Source organism: Macrobrachium nipponense, chromosome 43, assembly GCF_015104395.2.
Source record: "Macrobrachium nipponense isolate FS-2020 chromosome 43, ASM1510439v2, whole genome shotgun sequence".
NCBI classification, from domain to species: domain Eukaryota; kingdom Metazoa; phylum Arthropoda; class Malacostraca; order Decapoda; family Palaemonidae; genus Macrobrachium; species Macrobrachium nipponense.
In genome coordinates this window covers 35,918,208-35,932,164 of record NC_061104.1, presented here as the reverse complement: position 1 = coordinate 35,932,164, position 13,957 = coordinate 35,918,208, and the positions used below count along the sequence as shown (strand labels likewise).

Sequence of the window (13,957 nt, the reverse complement as noted above, 5' to 3'; positions counted from 1 at the left end):
CCTAGTGTTCATACCGACACCCTCCTAGAGGGTGAGCGAGTCAGTTATACTGACCTTTTTCTTTATTTTATTTATTCTCTGGTATGTGTTAGTACATTTACCCTAGAAATAATAGATTAAAAGGATATTTCGTTTCTGGCGACACGAGCCAATCGCCCAGAAATAGATTTTTCCTTACGTCAAAATCCTTTTTTTATGGTAAAATAAAGTTTTATTTATACTTACCCAGTACTACTTAATTACATGATTGGAGCCCTCCCTCCATCCCCTCGCATGGACATTAGGGGCATAAACAATGTTAGCTCTCTTTCCCTGAAAGAGGGCAGGATCATTTTCACCTGCCCAAAGCAAAAAATTAGCGCTACCCACAAATTTCAAGATTTTAGCTGCTGGGTGAGTGAAACTCTTAGCTATGTAATTACTGGGTAAGTATATATAAAATTTTATTCTATCATAAAAATGTCATTTTGTTCTGGAATTTGTAGCAAAGCCTCAGAATCCATCTGTCTCTGACACAAGATCGGAGTTATTTTCAGTCTGCTCCCTAGAGGATTTTGTAGATAATGATCAAGACAAGGTGCTACTTTGTCCAGTTAAGGTGCTTCGGTACTGAACACAGCACCTCAGGCCTGAGTGTAATACCTCTTCATTAGTACCAGCTTGACCAAGAAAGAGGTGTCCAAGAAAACGAACTCTTTACGGTTTTGTGAGAGAGAGAATCAAATGGGAGTACTGTACTCTTCTTCAGATGAGGTAGACTGGAGCATAGTCCGGGCCAGAGCTCACAAGGTTAGGGGCATCACCCTCTTCCTCACATGCCAGAAGAACCTGTTGGTTCAACAGGTGTTACGAGCAGGGATGTGGTCCCACTAGACTACATTCATGTCATTCTACCTTCAAGATGTTGCCCACAAGTCCTAGGCCATGTTTTTCCTGGGTCCTGTGGTGACTGCCCATCAAGTTGTGTACCTCATCTGGCTCCCCAAAGGGACACGGCATCTCACCTATAGGGTGTTCAGTAAGCAATAGTGTGTTGACTTTTACCGTTATCATAGGGAAGAGAGGTAGGTAGCAAACCATCATGCACTGGACAGGTGAGTTAGCACAACAAGAGCTCACTCTTTCATCTTTTTGTGGATTGTTAGATGCATGTCCCCCTTGTGGCAGGATTACACAAGCTAAAAAACAAAAAACTCAAAACACAAACACATGTACTCACCTCAGACTCAGGGTGAGGAGCTGCACTGATGTCCACTGGATAGGTATAGCTAGGCTAGGCTAGGCTAACTGTCCTAACACAACACACAAACAGCTGAACAAGGACAACAACCACACAACAATTCAATAACCATACAACAAAAGACCACTGCACAAATAATCGCTATCCATGCCAAAAAATAATAACCCAACAAGTCAACACACCACCTACAACATCAAGGAACCACAACAACAACACTAAACAAATCCAACAACTCATCTACAACCCAACAGAACTCACAAGCACAACAAACTCAACAACACAGGCACAACAACCTTCAAACATACAACACCAACAACAATTCAAACAACAGCTTCAAAAACCACAAAATAACTGACCATCAATAATACTGCTACCAAAAACTCGTAGGTTTTTTTTTTTTTTTTTTTTTTTTACAGAATTTCAACTTCATCACCACTTTCAACGTTTCTGTTTTCATCACTTGGTTCTTCCTTTTTTGCTTTCAACTTTCTGTTTTTTATCACTTGGTTCTTCCTTTTTGCTTACTCCTGCTAATGCTGAAGGCCTCTTTAAAAATAACGATCCAAGGAAGAATTGCTTACTGCCTACTTTTCACAATTGTTACCTGAAACGACGTCGGGCACAAACGTCATCGAACTGCGCAACGCATAAGACCCTGTGTGAGCCTTGTCAGGGTCGTTCTTTTTTGCGAATAAAACGATTGCACTTTATGAAAAGCGGCTAAGACCTCCTTAATTTGTGCCGTTGTCAAAGGCTCCTCCTCTTCATCGCCGCTGCTATAGAACTCCTCTTGAACGACGTTATATTGCATGGCCTCCAACTCCTTCAGGTCATCCGTCGTAAGCTCCTCTTGGTGCTCCTCGAGAAGGTCGTTGATGTCGTCCTCGTCGATGACCAGCCCCATGGACTTGCCGAGTACAACGATCTTGTCAAGATCTGGTTGGGAAACAGTTTCGGGATCGTCAACTGTTTCGGACTCAGCAGCACCAGCTTCGCCCACGTCGAATCCCTCGAAGTCTCAGGCGGATATGGCATCAGGCCAGAGTTTCCTCCACGAGGAATTCAAGGTTCGCCTCGAACCCTCCTGCCAAGCTTGGTTGATGAGTCGATGCAAATGACGATGTCGAAATGCTCCTTCCAAAATTCACGCAAGGTGAGGTTTGTGGTATCGGTGATGTTGAAACAATCTTTTTGAAAAGATGTTTCGTGTACAGCTTCTTAAAGTTCGCTATCACTTGCTGGTCCATGGGCTGGAGGAGAGGGTGGTGTGGGGCGGAAGAAAAAGAATCTTAACAAAGGAATACTCCACTAGGATATCTTCTTCGAGGCCAGGAGGGTGGGAGGGGTATTGTCCAACACCAGCAGACATTTCAGGGGAGGCGCTTCTCTTGCAAAAAACTCTTCACAGTTGGGCCGAAACACAGATTTACCCCACTCGGTGAACAAAAGCCTCGTTACCCAGGCTTTTGCATTAGCCCTCCACATCACTGGAAGCTTCTCCTTCAACACTTTGTGGGCCTTGAAGGCTCGAGGAGTCTCGGAATGATACACCAGTAGGGGCTTCACCTTGCAATCCCCACTGGCGTTCGAACAAAGTGCGAGCGTAAGCCTGTTTTTCATAGGCTTATGCCCGGGTAGCTTCTTCTTCTTCCGCGTGATGTATGTCTGATGATGCCTTTTTTCCAAAAAAGGCCAGTCTCATCACAGTTGAAGACTTGCTGAGAACTGTAGCCTTCCTTGGTCATCATCTCGTCGAACGTCTTTTTAAAGGCTTCGGCCGCTTTCATGTCCGAGCTGGCAGCCTCCCCCCATGACGTCACCACTGAATGGATGCCAGTCCGTTTATGGAATTTCTCGAACCAGCCATGCGAAGCCTTGAACTCTGGGGTTGGCGTTGAAGTCCCTTCCCCTCCCTCGTCTTCCGCCTGCGCAATCAAATCACTGAAAAATAGCACTGGCCTTGTGAGCGATTGCCGTCTCCGTTACTGTATCGCCAGCGATTTCTTTGTCTTTTTATCCAGATGAGGAGCATCCGTTCCATCTCGTCGTGCACATGGCTCCTCTTGCTGGACAAAATAGTGATGCCCTTCGACGGTGTAGTTGCTTTGATGGCATCCTTCTGTTTAAGGATGGTGCCTATTGTCGAGGATTACGGCCGTATTCCTTTGCGATCACCTCAATCGCATACCAGCCTCGTACTTCTTTATGATCTCCATCTTTGTCTCCAAGAGAGCATGCGCTTCTTTCCGTGAATTTCAACTTTCTTGGGACCCATGACTACGTTAATTTACGTAAAGTAACACAATACAGTCTTCGCACAACACGATAATATGTACTGCAACGAAATCACTAAACGAATTTACGTTACTAAACGAAATCGTTAGAGCGAACAAATGCCGATTGCGTACAGTAAAGTTTGGGTTCGGAGTGGCCGAGCTAAGGCACGCCAACACGTACGTATAGAAGATGCATGATGGGAGGGATGCTGTCCAATTAGAGCGAAGGATCTCATGGCTTGGCTAGCATCAGGAACCAATGGGTAGAGCAGGAGGATGGTGGCGAGTCTACTAGTATAACTAAGATGGCGGCGTGGCGGTGCGAGTTTCAAATTGTTTATGGGGCGCATCTCGGACTTTCAGAAACCTTTCGTATCTTGAAAAATTTTCTTTGTATGTAGAGCAGTAAAAAAATTTGTTTTTCGTCTTTGCTTTGCGTAACTTTGGATTTTTCGTAAGTTTGAGCCGTTTCGTATCTCGAGGTACTACTGTACCTCATAACTCCCAACCTCCTCCATACCCTCTCTCTAGACAAGGGGAGAGAAGGATTGGCATTGGAACAAACCTGTTGGTTTTATTGGTAGTGTTATTGTCTCTGACACTATTAGGTTCTTCCAAGATTTTATTGGAATAATAATGCAAACTCATTATACTTAATGCAGGCAATCCCCAACTATTGGCAGGGGTTCCATTCCAATGGCTTGATCATAAACAAAAATTGCTGATAACCAAAATTCAGTGATTTTCTGTGCTTATCGGTGCTGATAACCAGATTTTGGTACCGATAACCGGTTATTGGTGCCTCTGTTAGATATGTATTGATGCCAGTACTCTGTTAGTGGTGCCAATAACCATATTATTTGCAATACACCCCCTGAACACCTGAACTAGCCCTGGTCACTTACCAGCCCGAACCATCATTTATTAAAAATTTACCAAATCTTTGGTTAAAATAAACGATCAGTGTTGCCAATCTCCTGGCAAACACCCTCGTTCCTAGTTACCGCCCGAACGCTAGTAGCCCTGCCTCACGGGCCGGTCACACCTGCCCTCTCACGTCAATCACTTATCGTTCGCAGGTGGAGTACAGATGTCCACAGCGAACTCCTTTTGGTCTTGCCGGCCTTCATTTGCACCTTTGATTTGATTGATTTTGGTGACGAATTCGCATCCCTTTGGATTACGGTTGGATTGCTCTTAATACCTTGTCATTCGACCATTGATTCTGCAAAGGAAGAAACAACACAGGCTACGACAACGACTACTGCATCCTCGCCACGACATCACAGAAAACGACAAGCGGAAGTTCAACAACGTATCGTCTTTGCCAACAATGCAAGAAAAGGATGAGTACCCTATGAAACACGATAGTCATTCCTTATGCGTAAATTGTTCAATATAATAATGACCAGATGTTTGGAATGTCAGGAGTGGTCTTTGGACCAGATGTTAGGGTATCTCAAACATAGGAAAGGTCTCGTATTAAGAAGTAAGTGTAGGCAGGAAGAGACTAACGTAGATCAAGATAAAAACTTAGAGACAGTGCTCTTTAATAGACTTGAGGGTAGGCTGACATCGAGTATGACATCTCCGTTACACCGATTTTAAGTAAAGAATTAAAGATTATGTTGAGGTATAGATCGAGCAATAGGGATACTGAAATTACTAATCGTTCTTTTCCAGCTCCCCTGCCTGTTCCAGAATCAGCCCTAACCGGTGCTGGGGGTTATGGGATCCGCAAGCCCACAGGGCAGATCCGTCGTCCCCCCTGGCGCGGAGCAGGCAGTGTTGGCAGCAGATTCCCCTTCCCTCGATGTGTAAGTTCTCAGGATGATAAAAACTTAGGTCAGATATAGACGAGTAGGGATAATAGGCTACATAGTGTTTAGTTTAGGAAGAGAAGTGCAGGCTTCTACGGGTCGGTTTTCTATTAAAAGTAGTAGTTTTTAGAGGCACAGTGTCCTTAGAGCATCTTTAGGCTTTTTTCCTGCTTCGAGTTCCTTTGCAATCAGAAGCTTTTCAGGCCATGGTTGGTCTTTCAGATATGCTCCTTCGTCTTTAAGGTTTCTTTCCTCTACGTATACGATAAATGCCCTCTTGAACTGTTCAAGATGGCATTGATACGATACAATAATTGTTAATATCAACTAATTCTTCTCCGTTCAATGCATATTGACTTACGATATTCAGTATGGAGAGAAATCGAATAAAATTAACTACGGTTAGCCTAGTGTTCACGATGATAGATCGTATGCATATTCAGTAGCCTGCCTAAACCTAAAGTATTCGCTGTACAACATATCGGTTGTTATTTTTATATTGGCTAACGCTGTAGGCTCAAGGCATTCTTGACTTCGGATAATTCAGTACAGGTGTAATGAAAACGAACGAGAATCCGATCTGAGGATAATTAATATGAATGTAATCGAACAGAATGAAGATCGGATTCTGTCCGACTAAGGCATTATAATTGTATTATGTGTATCATCATATTAGCGTAGTATAAACACTAACTCGGCAGTCATTCACGCTGGAATCAGCGGATGACGAATAACGGGTTTGCGTCGCCGTATCCATCTCATTCCCTCAAAAAAAAAAAAAAAAAACACCTGATTGACCTAAAATGACTAACGTAACAACACTCTCACTTATGCCAAGTTTGTACAAACGTCTTGAAGGAGACGTGTGTTCAACTATGTTGACATTTAACATAGTCAATGAGATTTTCTATCTTCGGGCAGGCATAAGAATCAGATGTCAGAATTTAAGGAATTTTGATGTATGACGTCTTCATACGTTTAACAGACTATTGCCGTCAGTATTTACATTGCGCTTATATCAATTACAGTTACAAATTATTACCAGTCATATTACCAATTACAATGACAACTGAAATTAATATTAGGCCTAATAAAGTTAATTTAATTACCTTTAAATATTTTATTACTTTTCAATTAAATTACAATTACACTAGCTTGTCGTCAAACAGCACTATTGTAAGGTGTGGTTTAGACAGACAAGGATGCCGGGCTAGTCTATTTTTTTTTTTTCCTTGGCTCCGAATTCAACCATATCACTTGGTCTCGGCTAATGTTTTTGTCCTTAGTTAGCATTTTGATGAATATCTGGATACTTAACTTATGGAACGAAGTCATTCTGTTCGTCTTACGATGTAATTTAAGACCAAAATTTGACTGATACGTCTCATTGGAAGCTAGTTTTTCCCTCGGTTATGATGCGTTAATTTAGGATTCCGTTCGTTTTTCACTCGTTTTCATAGGTATTACGAACCTTACACTTTATATACGTTATTAATCCTTTGTCTGTGTGAACACAACAGTAATGAGCTCTTTCATGCTATTAGTTTCTTTTACCACGGCTGCGTTGGAATTCATACAAAAAGCTCGGGACTTCTGTCCATGTTGGCTGATGCACGTAATTTTGCCTTATTAGCTTCAGCTGCATTTATAACACGAATACAGTAATTACGCTGGATGAATACATTAACGGATATTGCTATCGGATTCGATTACTGTCACACGCTGATCAATACAATAAAGTGATGTTGTTATAGGAGGTCGATCGCATTAGCACAAGTTCTCGTTCGGTTTGTTCATAGCTGTACGGAGTTATACGAGTATATTATCGTTAAGATAATACCCTTTTAACTTAGAGGGTGCAATTTGCGGAGGTGGAGATGTTTAGACGATGGTAATTTCTCTCTCTCTCTCTCTCTCGTCTCTCTCTCTCTCATCTCTCTCTCGTTCTCTCTCTCTCGTCTCTCTCTCTCTCTCTCTCCTCTCTCTCTCTCTCTCTCTCTCTCTTTTCCTGATTTTATATTCTGCTCTTTATCCTAGACATATTGTTTCTCTCTCTCTCGTCTCTCTCATCTCTCTCTCCTCTCCTCGTCTCTCTCTCTCTCCTCTCTCATCTTCTCTCACTTTTCTGATTTCATATTCTCTCATCCTATTTTCCACGCTCTCCTAACACTGGACTCATTGTGCAACAGAGGTTTTTCTTCCTTTCACACCTTTTCAAACTTTGTCAATTTCCCTTCAGCGCTGACTGACCTCATAGGTCCCAATACTCGGCCTTTGGCCTAAATTCTATTTTTAAAACCCAATAACCTTGCTGTCTGAGTTAGTATTAGAGTAGGGAGCGACTATTAGGAATATGTATAAGGTATTCATGATATGATATATCACAAGAGATTTTAAGTATTAGGACAGGTAGGAAAGAACATGTCTAGGTCTATCTGAGGGTATTCTTCCAAGTGCCAACCAGGCAGAGTACAGACAGGCAGGTACAACACTACAAGAGAGGACATCACTACGATCGAGCGACACCGTCGCAGACGCACCGATGGACATGGTTGTCTCCTCCGTACATGAGAGGCCTAAGCCACATGGGAGGTCTTCAGTTTTCCCTCCATACTGAAAGGCCGAGAGCCACATGGGAGGTCTTCAGATTCCCTCCATACATGAGAGGCCGAGAGCCACATGGGAGGTCTTCAGTTTTTCCTCTACTCAGGTGAGGCACATAGCCAGCTGAGAGGAAACAGGTTTGTATCCTCCCGCACTCAATGAGTTTTGACCTTAGGGTAGAGGTGCAGGGAGTTTTTCCCTCCACATATGGGAGGCCTAGAAGGCCACACATGGGAGATTAGCTTGGACGAGTGACAAGTGAAGTTGAGACTGACTCGTGTACTCAATTATATGACTGACAACTGGTACAGTGTAGGGCCGGGCAGATTTGATTCCCCACCTCCAAAATTAATGTTGTTAATCGGGCTAGTTCAGGTGTTCAGGGGGTGTATTGCAATATGAAGTTTTTATTGTAAAACTAATATTGTAATACCTACCTGAACACCTGAATGATTCCCACCCTCCTCCCCTCTCATACAGAGTTATTGAGTTATGATTGACGTGAGAGGGCAGGTGTGACCGGCCCGTGAGGCAGGGCTACTAGCGGTGGGCTGGTAACATAGGTAACGAGGGTGTTTGCCAGGAGATTGGCAACACTGATCGTTTATTTTAACCAAAGATTTGGTAAATTTTTTAATAAATGATGGTTCGGGCTGGTAAGTGACCAGGGCTAGTTCAGGTGTTCAGGTAGGTATTACAATATTAGTTTTACAATAAAAACTTCATATTGGTGCCAATAACCAGATCAGCGCATTTTGGCACAGATTTTTGGCAATTTTCAGTACTAGACAAGCCTCATAAAACTCCAAGCAACCAATAACTGGGGAGTGCCTATACCCTGAAGTTGAGCAGTTGTAACACCCCTTATTGAATGTTCAGTAAGCTAGAGGTGCGGAATTCCTTCCTCAGCTCTACCAGTTGGAAGAACTATCAGTCAGTTCAGAAATTACCCAGACTCCTCCTCCAGTGTGTCAGTCTCTTATGTAAATAATGAGGTATGAATTTGTGTAGGAACAAATAGCAAATTTTTTAAGTAATGTATATTTTTCCTAACATACAAGCCTAAGTTCTTTACATTGAAATCCCACCTCAGCCACCCTTAATTCTGATATCTAAGCCAAAAGGCAGAGTGAAATGCAGACTGACGAGTGGGTAGGGCTTTTCCCTTACTGTTGGTAGTCAACAACCTTGTTTGAAAGTTAAATGGCCATTTTAATTCACATTCACAAGCTGAATCCTATGTAAAGAATTCAGGTTTGTATATTAGGAAAAATACAAATTGTTTTAAAAATTTGCTATTATCCTTAGTATGAAAACCAGAGCATTGTGTCTTAATCCCAGTTCGTCCACCCAACTTAGTCCATGATGCCCAAGGGGAAAGTGCTTTGTGACTGCAGGTGAGTAGATTCCTCCCCCCAATCACTGACTGATCACTAGTTACCAAATTTCTACAACCAGTTCTCACCTGCATAAAAAGCTCTGGTTTGTATACCTAGGAAGAATGCAAATTGAAAAACTTGTCATTTTAAGTGTGTTTTAATGGAGTTTCTACATTTGAATATATGAAATATATAATTGTTCTTTTTATTCAGACACTGAAATTGACTGGATAGCATACATGCAAGAAGTAGAAGGGGTTGTAAATGGCACCTGGGATTACACTAATCTGAAGGGTGATACAGGACCTTTAGTCTATCCTGCTGGTAAGTTGAATGTTTGACAATGCTTCATTGTAGATGGATTTATGTTTTTATAAAAGTAACTTACCAAGTAATTACATAGCTATCAGTTTCTAGTATCAGCAGTTAACATTTGAAATTCGCTGTAGCGATTCTTTTGTTTTGGTGTAGGTAACTAGCCCCGCCCACTTTCAGGGAAGAAGAGGGACAACTGAGCAAATAGCCTTAATTTGTTTTTGCCACCTTACAACAGAGTTGTGAGCAACAGCTGAATTTTGGAATTCTAATACAGGCAATCCCCAGTTATCAGCGATCCAGTTTTATGGTGCATGTCTAGTGCCAAAATTTTCGGCTCCGGAATGTTCCAATTTCCTGTTATCGGCACTGATAATAGAGTATTGGTGCCAATACATACCTAACAGAATTGCCATTAACTAGTTATCAGTGCCAAAATCTGGTTATTGGCGCCAATAATCACCAATTTTCAGTCATAGGTGATTTTTGCTTATCATCAAACAGTTGGAACGGAACCCCCTCCAATAATCAGGGACTTCTTGACAAATTGGTTAAGTATTTTGCTTTGGGTAGCCATTTGGCAATTTAACTAGATAGGGATTTAGATAAATCCTTGATTTTCAAGATTTGTGACAAATGACTGACTTTTTTACCTATTTGGGCTTTGTTGACAGACTTATTTACAGGGCAATGTCCAACGCAAGCACATCTAGCACTTGTTATTGCAGTAAAGGTTGCAATACGAGGTTAACCTCAGTTAGGAATGATTTACATGTAGTATGCACGAGTTGAATGTGAGGGCTGGTATCCTAAGCAATGGAAGATTTTAAATACTCATCTATGAAAGTTAGGGAGGGATAAACAGGGGAAAGTGACTATTAAACAAGATAAGATTGTAGCTAGTCAGAGTCTGCTAGGTCTTCCATTGCTGTGCTATTTTATCTGTGCCTGTGGTTTCACCCATTCCCAGTCCTTTGGCTGTTCCACCTGATCCTTTTCCTACCTCCCTTGCTCCCAAATCCAACGCTATTGCCAACCTGAAGTGTCAGCTCGATCGCAAGTTCGAATTTTTAGTGAACACTGTGTGACACAGTGTTCACTAACAATTCGAACTTGCGATTCTCTAAGGCAAAGGTCCCTGGCATACTCCCCTGCTCCTGGGAGAAACCATATCAGAAGCCTGAAGGAGGTCAGTGGGGTCTGCGCGTGGGCAGTCACCCCCTCATTCTCACCTGTTGTCAAGTCCCAGGTGATGACAGACAGCCAGTGGAAAGATATTTTTATGGACATCCACAGTCTTTCCTAAAGGAAAGACTGTGCAGTGGAAAGTCTGTCATCACCTGGGGCTTGACATCAGGTGAGAATGAGGGGCTGACTGCCCGTGTGCAGACCCCACCGACCTCCTTTGGGCTTCCGGTATGGCTTCTCCCAGGAGCGGGAGAGTATGCCAGGGACCTTTGCCTTAGAGAATCGGCAGGACGGACAGTCAGCTCCTCCACTTGGACTTCACTAGCACCACTCACTTTACACTCCATAACAGCTCTCACTGACTCACCTAACTGTGACACAGTCTTCACTAACAATTCAAACTTGTGATCAAATTTACACTTCAGGTTGGCAATGGCGTTGGATTTGGGAGCAAGGGAGGTAGGAAAAGGATCAGGTGGAACAGCTGAAGGTGCCAATGGTGCTTCAGTGATGTTTCAAGACCATTGAAAATGTCAGCAATGGATGTCTTGCACCCTGCAGGTGCCCTACAAGAAGGTGAAGAAGTCTGTGCCGTTGTGCAGTTTCTGGGGCAGCTCAAAGAGATTCTCACCTGACCACTCATCCTCCATTTCCTGGGAAAAGAACCCAGTAGCACCAGTTTATTGTTATTAAGACAAAGTGTAGATACAGGCAAGATTTATGATGAACATAAATTAGCATATATTACCCCTACTTTCAAAAGTGGATCAAGACTAGAGGCAAGTAATTTTAGGCCTGTGAGTCTAACGTCACATATTATGAAAGTGTATGAAAGGGTAATGAAGAAAAATATGTATAATGAAACATTTAATGAAAAATAATTTGTTTAATATAGGACAACATGGTTTTGTACCCAGAAAAAGTACACAAATCCAACTGTTAGCCCACCGTGAGAACATATATAAAAATATGATAAACGAAAAAGAAACAGATGTGGTTTACCTAGACTTTGCCAAAGTTTTTGACAAGGTAGACCATAATATATATTAGCAAAGAAAATTAGAAAACATAATATTGTGGACAAAGTAGGAAGATGGATACAAGAATTTTTACTAAACAGAAAACAGATAGTTATTGCAAACGATGAGAAATAGGATGAAGGTAAGGTAATATCCGGTGTACCACAAGGTACAGTGTTAACTGTGCTATTTGTTATTATGATTGCAGACATAGACAGTAATGTTAAGGACTCGGTAGTGAGTAGTTTTTCGACACAAAAATAAGTAGACAAATTACTTGTGATGAAGATAGGAACTCGCTACAAAGAGACCTAAACAAAATATATGAATGGGCAGAGGTAAATAGGATGGTATTTAACTCTGATAAATTTGAATCAATAAATTATGGAGATAAAGAAGGAATGCTTTATGCATATAGGGGACCTAATAACAAGACAGTCACAGATAAGGAAGCATTTAAAGACCTTGATGTGATGTTAAATAGGAACTTGTTATGCAATGATCAAATAGCAATACTATTGGCAAAAAAATGGGAATGTTGTTATGGCACTTCAAAACAAGAAAAGCCGAACACATGATTATGCTTTATACAACTTATGTACATAGTCCACTTGAATATTGCAATATGATATGGTACCCACACTACCAAAAGGATATTGCACAAATAGAGATTGTACAAAGGTCCTTTGCAGCTAGAATAGAAGAAGTTAAGGACCTTGACTACTGGGAAAGAATACAATTTTTAAAATTATATAGCCTAGAAAGGAGAAGAGAACGCTATATGGTAATATAAGCATGGAAACAGATAGAAGGAATTACTTAAACATCATGGAGCTAAAAATACCAGTAGAGCAAGCAGAGGTAATTTAATAGTACCCAAAACTATACCAGGAAAACTAAGGAAAGCACACAGGACATTAATCCACTACGCACCAGCATCGATAATACAGCGCCTATTCAGTGTGATGCCAGCTCATCAGGAGTGAGCATAGATGTGTTTAAGAATAAGCTCGACAAATATCTAAGCTAAATCCCAGACCATCCAAGATTGGAAGATGCTAAATATACCAGAAGATGCATTAGTAATTCTCTGGTAGACATTAGAGGTGCCTCACACTGAGGGACCTGGGGCAACCTGAACAAGCTGTAAGGTCTGTAAGGTCAGTCTCCGAACATCAGTTGGCACCCGAACGTCATGTTGTGCCCAAGTGTTCAGTGGCGCCAGAGCACCGTTTGGCACCAAAGCACCCAGTGGCACCGAGCAGCCAGCACCTCTTGAGCACCAGTCAGCGCCCACTCTCTCTGATGATGCTCGTATATTTGAAGTAGGATGTTATTAAAGGTATACATTTGGTATCTGAACTTTCAAGATAGGCAGTTATAAGCATTTTTAGTGGTGGTTTTAACTATTCGCGCTGGAATGCTGTCTATATATATATATATATATATATATTATATATATATATATATATATATATATATATATTATATATATATATATATATATATATATATATATATGCAGACTTCAGATTCACAGACTCACATATTTGCAATTTCTCTGTGGACCTTATACATTATATACTAATTTTTCTCATACTCGCAGTATTTTTCTCTGAGAAATATCCGCAAATTATAGAATGTTCATAACAATTTCATGATTAAATGCACTTTTTGTGATAAAACAATTTAAAAAAGCCAGATACAGGCAGTCTGGTTATCAGCGGACTTGGTTAATGGCAATCCAGTATTGGGCTTGTCTAGTGCCATAACAGGTCGAGTTTTGGTAATTGGTGCCACAAGGGGTCGATAATAGAGTTATGGCGCCATAACATATCTAACAGAGGTGCCATTAACCACAACTCTGCGCCATAAGCACCATAAACTGCTGAGTGGTTAATGGTGAATTTCACTTAACAGTACCCCGCCGAGAAGGGAACCCCAGCCAATAACTGGGGACTGCCTGTATAAGCATTTTTAGTGGGTTTTTCTTGAGTTTGAACCAACAAAATAGGAAGTCATAAGCATTTTTATAGGGGTTCTAAGTATATTTTCTGATTCTAGCTATTTGGGGGGTTGGGGGTGCAGTCTAGTTTGCATCCCATGCAAACATAGT

At 41.5% G+C, this 13,957-nt stretch overlaps 1 protein-coding gene across 1 annotated transcript in view; it reads left to right on the top strand.

Moving 5' to 3' along the window:
• LOC135213647 (lethal(2)neighbour of Tid protein-like) overlaps positions 1 to 13,957 on the top strand; it is a 229,336-nt gene that overhangs the window by 47,970 nt on the left and 167,409 nt on the right. Inside the window, exon 3 of the mRNA XM_064247689.1 lies at positions 9,533 to 9,643. Within this exon, the coding sequence (XP_064103759.1) occupies positions 9,533 to 9,643 (111 nt within the window). The remainder of the gene's footprint in view (positions 1 to 9,532; positions 9,644 to 13,957) is intronic.